Here is an 18,286-nt window from a genome sequence, read left to right on the forward strand (position 1 = left end):
TTCGCACAGTTGTTTAGAGGTGCAATTGTGATATATCAGTGAAGACGTTACTCAATTTAGACCAGTCGTGAGGTTTGACCCGTAAATTCAGCCACCTCTTTAACACGGCCGGCCAAATTTTCATGATCCGTCGGTGACCGTTTATTAAACGGGGTTCCATGTGTCTGAATGTCCTGAATTTATTTTTTAAACGGGTGTTGGATAGCTGTTGCCGGATTAATTTGACTGGAGACAGTTTTCAGCGCTCTGCCGGGGCCTGTCTAGATACTCTGTCTCTGCTTCAGCGGTGCTTCAAGCAGGAAAGTTTGGTTAAACATTACTTCCGATCCTTGGGTTTAGGGGAAGAGACGAAAGACACGCCCAAACTAAGCCCAGAGTTTCTCGCGCTTCAGCGCGGCCAGGTGGCAAAGCGCCAATCGGAAATACATAATTTGCGACGTGAAGCAAGCCTTAAATTTACCGGAAGCTCTAAATTCAAGTGCTTTTAAGCAACATAAACAAGATTTTCATGATACGCAGTGTAGTAACAATTCTTTGAGAACCAATGGAAGCAGTTCCAGGAAGGATGAAATAGAATTCAAACATCTACAGCGCAAGCTTCGATAAAAGGACTGTACGCGCGCACCCAACAGACGGGAAAGATCTCTTTAGATGCAAATGGCTGTTGTCGGACGTTATTTCGTCTTCGCTGTTTTGCTCCAACCATGGATCATCCCTACGCTTGTGTTTAGTCAGCAGAGATGCCTCGGAGGATTCGATGTTTACTTCATTCTTGACAAGTAAGTCTGTGGTGCAGAAGTTGAGTTCTGACACGTTTAGATTCGATTTGTTTTCTAATTAAGCTTATATTAACTTCATTCATGCAGAAACTTTGAGAAATTACCCTGTTTATGTGGCAGTTATCATTTTTTTTTACGGTTGTATGTTTATTCGTGGGTCCCAACATTTCCATTTTTCACAGAAGGAATGAATCTAGTCACTTTCAATTTAATTGTGACAAACGCTGTAAGTGTTTGAATAAATGGCTGTATAGTAAACATGCTTCAAAGAGGGATAGATTTTCTGTTTCAAAAACCTGATAATTTTACAGAAAAGCAAATTAACTTGTTGAGCCAGAAAATTTCCATATCCCACCCACAGGGATTTTGGGTTTGACTCCCCCCCCCCCCCCCCCCCGGCCAGCCCTCTGGAAATTACAGTTTTGGTCCATACTTTCATTTCTTTAAAAACTTTGTCTTTTGAGATACCCCCCCCCCCCCCCTCTCCCTCCCGTGGAATGTCCAAAAATCCTCCTCAGGGTGGGTATGGATATTTTCTGGAACCTACGTATTATAATTAGCCCCCAGGTATGCATCCAAGAGTAAGGGAAGGGCTCAGGTGTATAAAAAGGACAGGGGTGCTTGGTGTATTTTAGGGGTTAGAAAAGCAGTTTTGGTACATCTAAGGGTGTTCAGCCTGAAAAGGTCCACAGTAGGAGCTTTGGCAGAATTTTTTAGGTAATTGAGTTGCAAAAAAATATGATAGGAGATAATGGGCTGTTTTAGATTTGGTACCTCTTAGCACTAGGTGAAAAAAATTTCAAGTCACGCCCGCAAAACTGTATCTTGTCTTCTTAGGGGTTCTTTTCAAAATTTCTGACGAGCTCCCCCATGCTTTTTATATGGGATTCCTCCCCCCCACCCGCCTCCGGGGCTTCAGCTTCCCATCAGCCATATTCGTTTCTTTTTGTAACTGAGAAACAAGTGAATGATTAAGAACAAAGATCAAAGAAATCTGTCTGGCTCTTCAAATTCTTGCAATGACCAAATATATAAAGTCACACAGTCCTGAGGGAAAATTATCATGCTCATCAACAATAGTTTTATATTTACCATTTCTTTTGTACTGTTCAGATCAGGAAGTGTTCTGCCCAAGTATTTCAAAGGTCAGACAGTTGACTTTGTGGAAAAGACAGCAGAGAATTTTGTCGGGTAAGTTAAGATGGAAGAAAGTGGGACTAAGAAATCGTTAATTGACAGAAGTAATTCTTTTAAGGTAGACATTCTGTTAGTGTTAAGAACAAATCAATGCTGATCCCCACATTATTACAAAAGACCAAAATATTTAACCCAGAAATGCTGGAATGCAAGAGTAAAAAAATTATGCTGAAAAAAACAAAACATGGAATTGAAACAGAAAAACTAAACATCTCAAGATCACTGAAGCGATGTTATTTCCTACCTCAATGCAACTACCCAGTCATGATTGTGCACAAAAAGTTTCCATTTGGAAAGAATAAATCTACTATGTCAGGGATTTGAAATAAGTCACCATTTCCCTTAGCCTGGTACCTAGGCTCAATATTAATTTTTTCTATATTTCAGGAAAGGAGTTCGATTTTCCTTTATCACATTTTCGTCAGACACTAAGGTTGTTATGAAATTGACAGGTGACAGGTATCTGTTTGTTTGTTGTTTTTTGGTGTGTTTGTATACTCGCTTGTTTTTTGTTTTCATTTTCTAATCTGTGTTTGACATCTGGATTTAAACAGTCCCTCACCAGCTAGGCAAGTCCTTCTCATATTGTACTTCTTTCTTTCGATTTTCCTTCCCTTTTTTATTTTGTTAATTTTGATAATGACTTACTATTTTTAATATGATTTATTTATTTTATTTATCTGCAATTTACTTGTTTGCTTACCTTTTTATTAATCTATTTATATTTATTTATTTATGTATTTATTTTAATAGGTTTAATACATGTACTTATTTTTGCTGTTTTTAAGAGCTAAAATCAAAGAAGGACTTAACAATTTGAGAAAAGTGCAGACAGGAGGAGCCACATATATGAGTAATGCTATCATACAGGTATGACATACAGTAAGCTATTTAAAGTAAGCTCTCTATAAATAGTTGTTACATGTCATGGTCTCTGGTAACACAGTACTAGCGTGGGGAATGTCATGTTTTAATACAGAATCTGTTTTTGGTTCAAAATACAGTTTTATTCTTTAAATTTTAGATTAACGAAAAAAGATAATAATTAACGCCCCAGTTTTAAACTTGGGAGAGCCTCCTTGACATGCCTCATTAATTCTTCAACCTTAAGGTACCAGTCACCCAACCGCCTTGAAAAATTGAATATGCCCCTGTACTACCTGCCCCGCCTACCCTTACCTACCTAGTCATCATTGATAGCTTAGAATGACAATCTTCTACACATGTACATAATTATGAACTAATTAGTTTCAGACATATGGAATTACAGTCAGTCAACAGTCAGAGTTTCACAAATATTTTCTCATGTTTTGACTTGTTTTGGTTTCTTGAATTTTTTTCCATTTTTGTTTTTTTGTGTGTGTTTTTTGTTTTTGGACCAGGCAAATAATCAAGTAAAAGATCAAGCCAGTGAGTTGTAATAATCATAACTAAATAAAACAACCATGATATCAAAATAAACAATTCATTCATTTGTTAGCACCCATCATTGAGTTATGATGTACACAGGGATCTTGGAGAGCTTAGCATGAAAGAAGTGACACAGTTGCTCTTAGCACAGCTGTGAGCAACTTTAGCTTCTTGAGTGCACTCCAAATTTCCTGTGTAGGTCATAACTTGATGCACAGCTATGTAATGTATATAATGTTGCCATTGGAAATGGAGAAGTAAATTAGTTAACTTTTCTCATTCCTTGAGCATGCATCATCATACACTGATGAAAGCTTAAATATACTGAGCTACTGTAAATAAACACAAATCTTTGCAACATGGGAACGTTTTAACATCTCATTGAGATGAGACTCTTATGTATGGTAACTGTTCAAAGAATCGTTGGTCTTGATTGTTTTCCAGTTTTTGTTCAGCAATCCATGCAGGTTTTTCCTTGATCTTTCTTCATCAGCAGCTGCAGTGTGTATATCATTCTTTCCTGATTGTGTATATATTATTGCGTTCAATTATAGAAAGTCAGTCAGCATTTAGTATCTTCATTATTCTGACAGACGGCAAAATTGACGACATAGGCGCATCAAATGAACAGGTTTGTGACTTCTATTATTATTATAACAATGTTGATTCGGATGTGCAGCCATTAGTGTAATGCCTTACGGACAGTCAAGAGTGCAGTTTAGCTATTGTAGTTCATTCGAGCAATGGCTGGAACAATTTAATCTCGCAGTGCTTCCTTACACTCAGGTGTATAAATATTGGTACCAGCAAATTGTTGGCACAACGTGACAGAATGCTTGTGGGGATTAATATGGGATGGACTAGCATCCTGTCCAGGGAGAGTTGGAATATGTCTAGCAGTTTGGCCACTCTTCTCCAAGCACAAATTAATTTACCGTACCTTTTAGGATGCACAGTGGCCTCAGTGTTAGAGTGGTCTGAATTGGAGCTATGGCCAGGGACATTGTGTTGTGTTCTTGGGCTAGACAATTTACTCTCACAGTGCCTCTCTCCACCAGCATCCCATCCAGAGGGGAGTAGAAATACACCTGGTTGTTTCATGCTACAGAAACCAGAGATAAGAGCTGATCTAATGGGCCACTTGGCTCATATGCAGACTTTACCTATGGTTACATGTACATGAACCCTTTAGAGATTGACTTGAACATACAGTGTGTTAATCCACAACTTACATCTTTATTTCATTTTAGTCCAAGAGAGCAAAGAAAGCGGGAACAATAGTATATGCTATTGGAATTGCATTGTATGATATACAACAGGTACATCTTTAGAGCAAATATGTCATCTATTTGAAAAAAATATACTGTGTTGAGCTCTTGCATTGAGCACTTGTCTTGTTCAGAACCAGGCTGACTATTTTAACCTATACCTGTTCAAGTCTTTTTTTTTTGTGCCTACACTGTTCTTTAGACCAATTGCAAAGGAAGTCATTTTTGATAGCCCATGTCTGGTGGATTCTATCATTCACTTGCCAAAATTGGGCAAATAAAGAGTCTTTAGGGAAACATTTGAGAAATTCAAATTGCAGAAAGACAGTGTTCGTAACTAAAGAGGTCACATGATCGTAAGTTTAAATTCATAGTGAGAAAATTCCTTCAGGTTAGAGAAAAGGGCTAATAACATTCTACTTAATTACATGTAGCTTGCCTGGCAAGTGGAAAAGTTTTTTCTTAGTAGTCTTGAGTTCAACCTCTCTGCCATGCTTTTCATTCAGCCAGCCAGTCAATGCCTCTTATAGTTCAGTTGGTATCCTTTGACATGTTTATTTGAAATATTTGTTTGGCTCATGCCGAAAGCCATACAGAGGTTCATGTGAAATTGAAAAGTGTCTTTGTCTCTATTGTTGCAGCTGAATATCTTGGCCAGCAAGCCGCCACAGGATTTTGTGATGACAGAACCAAGCTATTTAACTTTGCTGAATCTAACAAGTGCTGTAAGTAAAATATATTTTTTAATATTCGATGTAATATTGTATAGTACTGTTAGTAGTAAGTTCCTGTATTTACTTTTTACTTCTCAAAAATGCGAACACCATTTTGATTGTATTGCATTTATACTAGTTATGCAACAATTTTGAGTGGCATACCATGAAATATCCACGGGTCACTTGTGTTTTCTCGGCATACACACAAGCCTTTTAGGCAAGTGTGTATGCCAAGAAAATACAAGTGGCAATATTGGGATATTCCACGGTGTACCACGAGAGAACATTGCATAACTATTTTATACCATGCCATAGAAAACACAGTGGCCAGCACAATCAATGCGACATATGCGCAGCGCATGATGGAAAGGTTGGATGTAACACGGTTGATCATACAACGGCTTTCCTGTATTCTTATTGGCTCTATTTTACATCTAATGGCATCATATAAATACTTGCAGCTATTAGAAAGCGGTGAGAGCAACTTCTTTAAAGAGGACACTAGAAAATGCTCACAGGGGTACATGCTAAACGAAAAGTTTATTTGTATATTTTTTTTTTCTTACTCTAAACCCTTAAAAAATTGTGTACTTTTGACCACAGGTTGCAAACAGGACCTGTGTTGAAATCACATCGGTCAATCCCCAGCAAGCCTGCTTAGGTGGTAAGTAGGTGGTGTTATTTCCTATTAGCCTAGACGAAAGTTTAAAACGGAAGAAATCGTACGGTGTGGTGGGGCCAGAACAATTGAACATCACATAGTGTAGTCATAAGTTTAGTATTTGGGTTATTCTAGGCAGTTCTCAAACTCATTAATAATTCATCAAGTTAAAACAGAGGAAATCACAACCGTGATTTAATTAGCATAGATTTTGATGAATTTACTTCTCCATTTATTCCTTACGTGTAGTTTTTGTTTTGATTGAGAAGATATATCAAACACTCGAGATAGTGTTTCATTGGTTATCCAAACACCTCGAATTCCATCAAAAATACTCCACTGCACGTCGTACATGTATTTTCAACTCTCTTCTCGGTGTTTGGGTACTCCGATGAAACACTGTCTCTCGTGTTTTATATATAACTGAAACAGTATATGATTGGTTCACTGTCAAATTATTTGGCAGGAGGTGCTAGTAAGTCAGACTAATACTATACAGTATGCATTAGGCATATCATATATAAAAAATGATCTGAAAACATGAGTTGAAAGTCTTGAAAAGATGTCCAACAGCGAGAAGAAAAGCAATCACAACACTGCTCTTGCATGTACTAGTTGTTCTTCTTCAATACTGTCCTCAACATAAAACCCATGTAGTTTGTTAAACAGAACATAAAACAAAATCCATGCCTGCTTTTATTTTTGGTTCAAATATAATTTTAATAAACTATTATTACAAATAATTACAATTGTATTGGGTGACAACACCTAACATTGCACTGTTAATACTAATAAAAGTAGTCATGTTTCATTTTTCAGTCGGGAAGTTTCATAATAAAACAGTCGACCAGAAAAAGTGTCCATGTGTGGGAGGTGTCCACTTTTTGGGACCATTACTAAGTGTCCACTTAAGAGAGCTCTCCGCTTATGGGAGGTTAAGAATGCATTGTTTGTATGTGGCTGGGACCATTACTAAGTGTCCACTTAAGAGGGGTGTCTGCTTATGGGTAGTTAAAAAGGCAGTGTTTGTATGTAGCCTGCAGTGCAGACGTCTTATTGGGGCGAGTTAGCGTTACAACCTTGCGACCGCCATGTTAGACGGTGGGGAATTTTCTTCGCCCCACCCCCTCCCCTATCCTTCCTCTTGCCTATCATTCACCCCCTTGGTAAAACTTTCTTTCTCATTCCAGTCTTCCACTGCATGAAAAATTCAAGATGGCGGCTAAACTTTTTACGATGTGAGCGCTCGCTCGAAAAAATCTCGCCTGCTCTGCAGGCTAGTTTGTATGTTGCTGGGACCATTAGTAAGTGTCCACTTACATGAGGTGTCCACCAGTAGAGGTTCCACCGTACTAATAGTTCTTTGTGTTAATTCTGCAGAAAGCAACACGGTCACGATGTACGGGCGTGGGTTTGAGAAGTTCAATTCCGCTGAGTCGCATTCTGTTCGGTGTGGCTTCAAGTTTAATAACACGTATCGTCAAGGTATGCTGTAATGTAAAACAATAATGACAACAGAAAGTCTGGTACAATCCAACTCCTTCAATTCAACACCAGGAAATTTGCACAATTCAGCTTTTCGACAACCACTAGTCACTCCGAAACGGTCATGACTACAGATGCGGATTTTTTTCTATACAAACCTACCAACTGGGTTTATGAGATATATATTGTATATGGCTATAAAAACAGAGAAACTATGAATAACCTTTGAATTTCAGGGTTGAAATTGCTGTGAATTGCATTTACAATCAAATTGAAAAAAAAAAGGTGATTCTTTTTGTTCAAGTTGTGCTCGTTCAGTATTTGCTCTCAAATTAAATGTTCTGATTTTCTTTCTTTCCACAAACAGTAACAAAAGCCAGTTTAGTTGAAGAAAACCGACTTGTTTGTCCTGTGCCTGTCTTGAACAACACTGAAAGGTAAATAACACAAAACCAACAAAAAGATGTCAAAGTTTAGTTTGACAGATATCCTATGATATACGTAGTTTGCCTTTTTTAGAGGAGCGTTTAAGAAGGCTTGTGTGAAATCTTTCACAGTGGCGCGCAGATTGCAGTTTCCCTTTCTGTAAAAATGTGTTTCGCTGACAATTTGTTGCAAAAATCAAATAAAACCTTGCAGAATACTGTATCTTGTCGCCAGGATTGTCACGGGTCAGGAAATGATCAGGGAAAAAATTCTTTATGGTCAGGGTAAAGTCAGGGAATTTTGTTTTGAGTCAGGGAAAATTGACATTTTGAAGAAAAGTCAGGAAAAATTGAAATAATTTAACATAGCTGACGTAATGCCATTGAAGGCTAGAAGAAACATTTGGGGTCACTGTGATCTCAACGATATTTTTCCTTAATGGAGAAGGAAAATTTGTTGAAAACTTATCCGTCTTATTAATGAACGAGTGGAAAGGGCGGCTGTACACTGAGGCTAGTAACTACTACTAGATTTGAGATTTTGTATTTATTTGGTCAGGGAAATTTTATTTCAAACAGGGGAAAGTCACGGAATTTTGAAAAGTGATGTGTGTGGCAACCATTTTTAACTTCGTAATTTCGTCACGATGGAGTATGAAGCGATATTCTGCGCGATTTCACGGCATAAATGTTAATTAAATCTCACTTTCTTTGTTTTTCAGTGTTCTTATGTTGCTAGTTTCATTGAACAGTGGACAGACGTTTGTCTCCAGCAATGTCAATATCACAGCCAAAAACTGCACAAAAGTGGAAAACGGCACAAAACCAGACACAGAAAAGGATAACGGAACAGGAAGTGGAGGCGAAACCAAACCAGAGGTGAGGAAACTTGCCCTAGGTTGATGATCTATATATATTCATGGCCCGTCTGCTTGGTAAAGTGCTTATATTGTAAAGAAAAATGATTTAATGGTTCCTCCTGGGAAGTAACTTATTGTGGAGGTTTCTTAAGGGTGCTCCGGCTAAATTTGTAACCGCGGATTGCCTTTTCGTATGGACCCTTTGCATAAATAGCGCCTGACTTTGAATGACAATACTTATACACTACTTATACACCCCAGACGGGCACGTCAAAATACGGCACAACTCGTAAAAATATACATCGATACTACACACCAGAACATCTAATAAGATATATGTGCTCACGGCCGTGCGTATATAACATGACGTGTGTAGTTTCAATTTAGCTGCAAAATTTCCGTCGAGTTTAGTGAAAGTTCCTTTTGTTTAAGTTTGGGCAAAGTGAAGATTATTCTGAACAATCCAAACTCTACTTCGAGCCTTTGACTTTTCGGCTTTTCGGCAAGCTAACATGTTTACTTGAACCTGAGTATTTTGACTTTGTTTGTCTACATTTTCATTGAGTATTTTTGACTTTGTTTGCCTACATCTTCATTATTATTAATTCGAAGAAGCGAATTTTTCGTTGACAATTCTAGAAACTAGGTTAAGCGTTTCTGTTCAACCTTTGCTCAACTTATTTTAGCGTGATAGGATCCTAATGAACTTTGTTTTCCTTCACCGTGCATTGTGAGAACTTTGTAGTCAATCATAAATAAAGCATGTTTTAGCGCCCAAGTTGTTGTCGCTATGTTATAAAAGAATGGGTTCATGCTGTTAGCTGTGCGTACATCGAGATATGGATGCACTCGGTAAGTTTGGAGAGCACTCAAGAAGCTAGAGTTGCTCTCGGCCATCGCCTCGAGCAACTCTTACGCTTCTTTCGTGCTCTCCAAACTTCCCGCGTGCATCCATAACTCGATATACGCACGCTAAGCGCTAGCATGAACCAATTCTTTAATTATATTTGTTTTATTTTTTTCCTATTCTTTCGTCGTTTTCCTTGCTGCCCGAACTCCTGGAAAAAGCTATCGCAAGGCACACTGAAGGTGCCGGATCGGGCAATGAATAAATTTGGCATTTTTGTGGATTTACGTTGCCGGAAAACTAATACATGCACAAAATTTATTGCAATTTATTGATACGTAAGTGGAAACTGAGTTTTTAAAAACAATGTTCCAGTCAAAATGAAAACAATAGATTGATCGACTTGAATTAGTTCACGTTTTCTATAAAACGTCCTAACTTGGCCATTTCACATTGTGGCTCTGCACAAAATGGGAAAGTAATGGAATTTAGACTCATTTTACTGCTGGTTAAAACGGTAGCTTAGCGACTTGCTCGTTCTCTTTAAAAAAGAAAACCCAATTAATTTCGAACCCATTCTAAAACACCTAAGCGCTCTATTTAATTAACCACAATATTTTCCCTAGTACTTTTGTGATGTCACAGACAGATTGATCGTGTGCGCATATAACCGAACATGTTTGTTTTGATATTTTAACAGAGTGGAAAGAGGAGTCGAGTAGGTTTAGCTGTGGCGTTGCTGTTTCTATTCGCGTTTCTTATTTTACTTGCCGTGTGGTGGTTCTGGCCTCGAATCTCAAAAAGGGTAAGTGCCTGTGGTTGATACCACGATTAGCAGGTGAATAAGACGAAAGTTTAGTGACCAGGTTTTAACGTGAAAATCGTGTTGTTGTCACGAGCAACTGGCTCCGTTTCCAGTGGCAACTTGCCGGCCTTTGACGTCATTGGTGGCAAAGCGCGCGAAACTGTAGGCTGTTGATATTGTTACCAACGAAAACGAGATAAGTTGTCCGTTACAACACGGTAATTTTAAGGCCGAAACTTCGTCACCAAAGTTCCGTCGTGCCTTACTCAACTGATAATCGTAGTATTAAACTTTTCGTTCTGTTTTCAACAAACGAATCGTTATTTGAGTGAACTTTATTAAAAATGACTATTACGGACTTTCGTCCGGTAAAAATTTCAGTGTGAAAGCTGAAAACGAGTCCTGTTGGTCTTACTCCTAGCCTGCGAAAGCAGACGTATTTCCGGCTGTCGCTTGTTTCCGCCGAAAATAACGTCTGCGAACCCGAGCCAGGAAACGATTTCTGTGACGTAGGGATTTTAAGCCAGTCACAGTTTAACTCAAGTAGCCCCAGAACGACTGCACGAGCTTTTCGCTGCGAGGAGCACTCGAGTTTCATTCTATCATGGAATCTGATTGACCAAGGAGAAACAAAAGTCATTACGTCACAGAAATCGTTTCCTGGCTCGGGTTCGCAGATGTTATTTTCGGCGGAGAGAAGCGACAGCCGGAAATACGTCTGGGTTCGCATGCTACCTTACTCCTAACATTATTTTTTCAGGGTTTTGTCCAAAAATTTGGCGATTTTATGTTCAAGACAGAGTAGTCATAATTCTTTTAATGAAACATTGACGTGCTTTGGTTCATGTCTTTGAATCTGCGCGTGTTAATGTGAGCCTGCTGTTGTGAGCCTGCCAGTCAGCGGTTGTTCAAAGGGTGCAAAACCATACCCTCTTGGTTATTATTACATGTAATTCACTAAAGGTTAAAAGATGACACGGCCATTGACTTGTTATCACTTATCCAGTGGACAGTGATCAGTCTGCTGCATAGCGTTATACACACTTTGAACAACCTGGGCCAGAACTTTTTTCAGAAAGCTTTAAAATATGCCAAAATGCGCCCGGGCGTACCTGTATTTCCAATGTGCGGTCACCCCCCGACTTTCCCCTCTTTTACATTCTTACAGATCATTTTATGTTTAACATTTTTCAGCCTCCTCGTGATTACCAGCCAGCGGTCGCGTCAGAACCGACTGAGACGAAAGTTCCCCCACCCCGTCCACCCCCACCAGCCCCACCTGTAGAGAAAACGGTTAGTTGTTTTGCAGCGTTTTAGAAGAAGATTTAAGATTGTGTTACTTTTAGTTGGAGTCACGCAGAATAGTCACGCTCCGCGTGAAATGCATTACCTTATTGATCTCTCGATTGAATACCCCCGCTGATAGACTACGAGTAGTCCCTGTTTCGCTTAGTCCGCCGTGCCAGATAAAAAAAGATGTTTGCGCGAAATCCTGGGAGCAGGAAATCCTCGCGGTTTAATTACGGTCTCGCTCAACGGACTAAGCGAAACAGGGGCTACTCGTCTACTTCACTGACACTCGTCAGTCATGTCGCTTTATAAGCATTGTCCACGTAGACTCGGTAGTCAACTTCAAGGGAGTTTTATATGTTAGGCACGTGAACGCTTGTAAAATTTATGTTTATATGTGGACGAACGACATTTTAGAGTTCACTTGTTCTCAACTGTTCATACAACTTCCAGTATGAAACTGTATTGACAAAGGTTTCTCTGTGTATCATGGTCTCCTCAATTGTTGGTTTGTTTCGTTCCAAGACAATTTTATTTGTCCTCATTTAGGCATCAGGCAGAACAAAATGGCCGACTGTTAACGCGTCATTTTACGGTGGTGGAACTGCTGGAGGAATTGTTCCCGTCAGGGTGAGTGTTGGGCTCCCTCCAGGGTTAGTTTTGGTCTCCCGTCAGGGTCAGTATTGGGCTCCCGTCAGGGTGAATGTTGTGCTCCCGTCAAGGTTAGTATAGGTCTCCCGTCAGGGTGAGTGTTGGGAGGCGTGTTGGCCTCAGCTGATGGTTCGACGGGAGCCTTATGTTGTGTTCTTGAGGCAACAAATCTCAGTATCCCCTCTACCCAGCAATATTAGGAGGTATTTTTGTTTGTTTGTTTGTTTGTTTTCTTTTTTTGGGGGGGGGGGGGGGAGGGGGTGTATGTGGAATAGGCTTGTCATGACTTGGCATCTATCAGGCCAGCAAAGAAACAAAGAATTCAGACAGTAGTGTATAACTGACAGTACGTCTAAACATAGTTTCTCCTGTAGCCAGTTGAAGGACTGTCTATATTCAACATTGATCAGCAATGTTTGACTTTGCAGGTGGACTGGGGAGACAAGGGGTCGACGGAGGCTGGGGCGAGACTCGCTAAGGCTGAGGTAGGGTAGCGAAATCTGTTTAGATGCTTTATGTTCCTTTTTACTTTTCGCCGGAAGAACCCATTCCTAGCGGGCTGTTTGTGTTGCGAAGTGGAGTAGATCTTTTACCTTATTTTTTTTATGATTTCTTGAGAAAATTGCAAAAATTCAACAGCAATTTTTACCAGACACCCTATTCATAAATGGCTGCCAATTAAAAATTCTCTTGTAAGTATTAAAATTAGCCGAACTAACCTCGTTTTTGAGTTGATAACTCAAAAGAATTTTTGTTCTCAAACGAGGTTAGTTGGGTTAATTTAAATGTACACAAAAGAATTTTGAATTGGCAGCTATTTTTAAATAGGATCTATTTGTGTTCAGTGATTATTCACCATTGCATTTTCGACTTGCTGCTTTGTTTAAAATTAAAGACAATTTGCTAGCGTCCAGTGAACATTAATTCATCCCCAAAACACTCACCTCTGTAATAAATATCCATCTATCAGCTCCCCTCCCCTCTTAGATGTTAAAAATACCCACTCACCCTATTAGGGGTGATTCTCTCTATAATTATAATACATTTTTGGTCAGGGAGCTGGGCAACTACCAAAACAAATAAATTCCTGCACAGAAAAGTGATTAACGTATCGTACATAGCGAGCCACGCAAAACGACGAATATGAAGTAAATGATAAGATCCTTACAAGACCTGATGCTGGTAAAATTATTTCTCGAAAAATTTTCCCGACCCCCACTCCTCCCTGCTTTCCATGGTTCACCCCGAATAGGGATAAGGTTTCCTGTTGCCATAGCGACCACTTGTGTTAATCTGACTTTGTGACATATTTGCTTCTTAAGCCATTAATCGAAAAAGATCCTGACGAAGCAAAAACCACCACTACTGCAACAAGAAGATCTTCAACTCCAGGTTGCTGGACGGCAGCAAAGGTAGCTCAAAACTCTAACTTTCGTTAGCACGTTTCGTTAGCACGTTTCGTTAGCACGTTTCGTTAGCACGTTTCGTTAACAGTAGGGAGTTAAAGGAACAACGACGGCGACGCCGAGGACAACGTCGATTAAATAATGATTTTATATTGTACCTACGAATCTCGCGGTATTCCAACGTCATTTACTTTGTTTATCACTGTCAAAACTATCACAAAACTAAAATTTGAAATAGAAATTTGACAAATTAGCCGTCGTGGTTCACGTTCTCCAGACATCGCAGAATTTGGTCATTTCACGTTGTTGTTTTGCAGAGGACGGCAAAGAAATATTCCAAGAATTATAACGCACGTACACAGGAATTGTCCTACCCATTAAATCTTTTCTTTAGCGATGTTCCCGTTGCCGTTGCCGTCGTGGTTTTCTTAATCTCCCTGATGAAAGATGTAGATCAAAACAGGCCGAGAAACAAAGCTCGGCCTAAGATCCCTACTTAGTGAAATAAAATTTGCATGCTCAACAACGGTGAATCAAAAAGACAATTTTCTCCGCCTTTAAAGGACGGTAACGCCGGAAAGAGTGAAGAACTAAACAAAAGAGTGAATTGTTTTCTTCTTCCTCAAAAATATCGCTGTCACTGAATCGCGTCATCCGATTCTACGCAACGATTTGATGGGTTCACAAATTTGTTGGCTAAAAGCTCGTGAGGTTGACGTAAGCCAAGGTCGTGTAAAGCACGGACTTTTCTTTAATTATTGTGGTTCGTTTTTTTCTCTGTGTGTTTTTAGATAAAAGTCATGGCTGGTGTTGGTGCTGTATCGGATGGTTATCGTCGAGTCGCCTCACACAGACCACAGCGTGGTGGGCATGTAAGTTATCTTTGTTTTACAATATTTCCTGGAGTAGTGATTCTCGATGTTGTTGCAATGATATTACAATGATTAGTTTTTTAAGTTGCCATTGCTATTGATTCAAAAATTAGAAGAAAAGCCACTGACCAATAAGACATGATCCTCAATCCCATTAACCAATGAAATGCAAACCTCGAAATGCCGCGAACGACTTTCCCCGCTCATTTTCTCATTGACCAATGAGCTCTTGCGTCTCTTTGTAAAAGCGTTACAATCGCACCACGTTCATACTTAAATACTTGGATATCTTGGAAATCTAAGTTTTAACGCAATTTTCAGGCTCCACCACGACGGTTTCTAATTAGATACAATAATTAAAATCTACTTTAACTATCCTCAACTTCCTCCCCAAATTCCCATCTCTTGACTTTCCCCCTCCGGTTTGCTTTCATAGCGAAGTAGGACATTTCCCCAGGGCTTTTTTCCAAGGTAGTTGTTTAGTCCTGTCGTAGACTCTGATCCAGGCTTGCTGTTCTTGAGTAGTTCACCGGCGTTTCGGACATTAGTGTCCAAGGCTCCTCTAAGGTAGCGCTTGTTACCAAACCTCCTCGCTGCAACGCAAAGTTAGCGACCACGAATACTTGCGAGTCACTGGGAATTAGATTCACAAATGCGGAAGTCAGCTTCTGACAGTGGTAAACTCTGAGATAGAGCAGCGAAGGAGAGCTCACTACAAACTGCGCAAGTGCACTGTTCGTGACTTCACTGCTGTAACTCAGATCCAGGACTTGAAGCGAATTGCAGTGACTTCGAAGCATTGCGTGACTTTCAAGCATGGCGTCAAGAACCTGGTCTGTGATTGCGTGACCATATCCGCAACAGCACAGACGCAGATATCGAAGAAAACGGCAACGAGGCAACATGGACTTGAGACCAGCTTGAGTCAGATGTCGACACCACGAGAGATCGACTTCGGTAATCACCGACCTCTCCCAGCGAACCGGTATAACAGCGTCGTCGGAAACACTCGTTCCATCGAGCACTAGCGAAGTCAGTGACGAACAGCTATCGACTAACAGAGGGAGACTCAGTCCCCGGATGTTGTTGCATCTTCTGAGACAGATCGATCGAAGATTCGTGCAATTGTCCGCGAGATATCGGAGCATTTGATCTGTGAGCGAAGTACAATAACTGAACTCGAGTATTCTCACAGCCTGCAACGAGGAAAACAAATGACGTTTGTCGACTTCTGTTTTGAGAATTTCGAAAAATGAATTACTAAGGCCGAAACACTGTAAACTTTGTAGACAATGACTAATAGCCGTGAAGGCGCTCGGGTGACCAGAACTGTGGCGAATATCCAACTTTGTGAGATGCCTCGGAAATGATTCCGCATTTACCAGAAAGTCTTCAACAAAAGTTACGGATCCCAGGCACAGAACCTTCAGTTGTTTACAGTACTTGATTAGAACTTGAAAAACCCTTGGAGACAGTGTGAACCGGCCAAGATTAATCTTGTACAACAAGGGTGCCATGCGACATCGAATGAGTCTGATCAAACAGATCTCGTTGAGCTTGTGAAAGCGTTTCAGGTTCACGGATTTCCACAGAGAGCTGTCGTATGCAATGAGCCTCCAACTCCTGCACGCTTGTGCTACTCGACATAAATCTGTCACACCGAGAAAGCTGAATATCACAAGCAATGTCGTATCGGGGAAATCTTGAATATGCATTTCTCACAATGGCGCTAAGTGCTGCAAAATTCTTTTCGTGTCATTTTTGCCGATTCGAGCGCGCTCCAATCTTTGTTACGTCATAACTTTGAAATTGCGTGAATTTCTTAATTGGTGTATCGTCATAATCAGTAAAATTGATTTGGAGAACCCGAGTGCTTTAACACATACTGTTTGATCCGCAATCTAACATGGCCACCGCCTGTCTCCTTCTCTCTCCTCCCCTTTTCCATCCACACCCCTCCCCTCCCCTCTCCTCCCCTCAGCTGCCTTTAACTATTGTCATTATACTGTTCCATTAGCGGGAACTCATGAATATGATTTGGATTTTTTTTCCCAGTGGCTGTATTCGTCCGACCCAGCAGTGTGATAATGTGGATAAAAGCTGACGGCCGTCATAGTAACACGTAGAGATTGAAAAATACGTATTGTCAGTCAGTGCGCGCTTTTGACGTTTAGCAGTTAAAACTGTTTAAAAGTACAACAATTTGTAGTGACTGTCTATAACAGTTGTAGATAAAGTGGAATCAAAAGCGTAAAGGTTTAGAAAGAGCGCTTACAGAATTTTTTCTGAAGTAGACATTTGGTCAACATCAGCTGCTATAGTAAGAAAAACAATTGTGCTTTACATGTAGTTCAGACGCAGCATTTTTATTTTAAGATAAGTGTTTCTATTTTATTCCAGTCGCAATGTATTTGAACTATGTGAGTAGAAAATTTTTCAAGTCTTAGTTGATTCAGGAAGCCAAATAGAGGTAGCCATTTTAAGGCGATTCCTCAGTATTGCATTGTGCATCCCTATACTGCGCACGATTTTCGCGTCATTAGCGCGCGCACATGAGCGCGTGCACGTACTCAACGTAACAGATTTCCTTCAAGCTAAGCTCGACAGCGAAATAAATGCTCGCTTTCTCTTAAACGAGAATGGTGATTTATATTTTTTACTGCATAATTTTGGGGTACAAATTATCCTCTTTGAGTTAAAAAATTAAGAAAAACATCGTTGGAAAGAAAAAAGTTATAGCTAAAAGAATGCACAAAACCGCTACACGAGGATGCGAATTAAGGCCTCCAGCGACCGCAAAAGGTAACGTGAACTGATAAAATAACGCGCGTGGTTAGGCATAAATGGGTTAGGATTGGCCCTTCATACCTCTTTAGCGAGCATGGTGGCCTATCCATTTTATTGTGTTTTTCGAAACAGTGCTTGGTACGGAACATTCAGGGAATGTTTCCAAAAAATTGTTCGGCAACTTTTATTTCCGAGGAATCACCTTAACTACAAACATTTTTAAAACCGAGTGGGACACAAACTAAGCGTGCTCTATTTATCTTAGTTTTTACAGTTTTAGCTCCTGGTCTATTTTTACTCGTTAAAATTACACGTGCATGTTTAATCGAACTTACGTTCTAAACATGAAATAGAAATTAAAATACCTTATGCTTTGATATTGCTTGTAAATTTATATACAGTAAAAAGTTTGTTGTGAAAAATGTATCTGTTTCTGACACGCCGTAAGGAAACTGATACCATACACGAAACTCAGGGGGGAAACGCACAAAAAATGCACCGGGAAGGCGTGGAGGACGTACTCCGTAAGGGAACGTACCTCTAACACGCAGGGAACTAACAAGGGAACCCCCACGGAACACTCAAAGAAATGCATGGGGAAGATATGGGAACTGATCATGATAAGGGAACGCACGGATAACACGTAAGATTCTCACGAGGGGATGCACGAAGAATTGTGCAGGGAAAGCAAGGGGGGACAAGGGAAACCCAAGGGGGTATACTTAGGAAGGAAGCGGGGAATGTTCTTAGCGAATGCATAAGGAAATGCACAGGGTAACCAACTGTGGAAACCTTCGTATGTAAGGAAAAAAAAAGGAATCCACTGG

General features: G+C 40.0%; 2 protein-coding genes across 2 annotated transcripts; one reads left to right on the forward strand and one right to left on the reverse strand.

The window, feature by feature from the left end:
• Positions 1 to 405: 405 nt before the first annotated feature.
• Positions 406 to 17,881, forward strand: LOC110049170 (anthrax toxin receptor 2-like). The gene is made up of 19 exons (XM_089270508.1): positions 406 to 779; positions 1,893 to 1,970; positions 2,364 to 2,435; positions 2,765 to 2,846; positions 3,359 to 3,386; positions 3,941 to 4,017; positions 4,637 to 4,705; positions 5,296 to 5,379; positions 5,974 to 6,034; positions 7,412 to 7,516; positions 7,884 to 7,953; positions 8,664 to 8,820; positions 10,349 to 10,453; positions 11,648 to 11,746; positions 12,293 to 12,373; positions 12,823 to 12,879; positions 13,717 to 13,806; positions 14,592 to 14,672; positions 16,728 to 17,881. Exons 1-19 carry the CDS (start codon positions 652 to 654, stop codon positions 16,755 to 16,757), a joined length of 1,554 nt encoding a protein of 517 aa, XP_089126634.1. The 5' UTR covers positions 406 to 651; the 3' UTR covers positions 16,758 to 17,881.
• On the reverse strand, positions 15,152 to 16,387 carry LOC110049143 (uncharacterized). The gene has a single exon (XM_020754923.2). It carries the CDS (start codon positions 16,385 to 16,387, stop codon positions 15,152 to 15,154), a length of 1,236 nt encoding a protein of 411 aa, XP_020610582.2.
• Positions 17,882 to 18,286: the final 405 nt, after the last annotated feature.

The sequence above is a fragment of the Orbicella faveolata genome, unplaced genomic scaffold (assembly GCF_042242905.1).
Source record: "Orbicella faveolata isolate gen_17 unplaced genomic scaffold, um_ofav_v1 contig_34, whole genome shotgun sequence".
NCBI lineage: Eukaryota > Metazoa > Cnidaria > Anthozoa > Scleractinia > Merulinidae > Orbicella > Orbicella faveolata.

Coding starts and splice junctions, on each gene's coding strand:
- LOC110049170 (XM_089270508.1), top strand. CDS start 652: ATGCAAATGGCTGTTGTCGGACGTTATTTCGTCTTCGCTGTTTTGCTC. Junction 780..1,892: donor GTTTACTTCATTCTTGACAA/GTAAGTCTGTGG, acceptor TGTACTGTTCAG/ATCAGGAAGTGTTCTGCCCA. Junction 5,380..5,973: donor TGCTGAATCTAACAAGTGCT/GTAAGTAAAATA, acceptor TTTTGACCACAG/GTTGCAAACAGGACCTGTGT.
- LOC110049143 (XM_020754923.2), bottom strand. CDS start 16,387: ATGCATATTCAAGATTTCCCCGATACGACATTGCTTGTGATATTCAGC.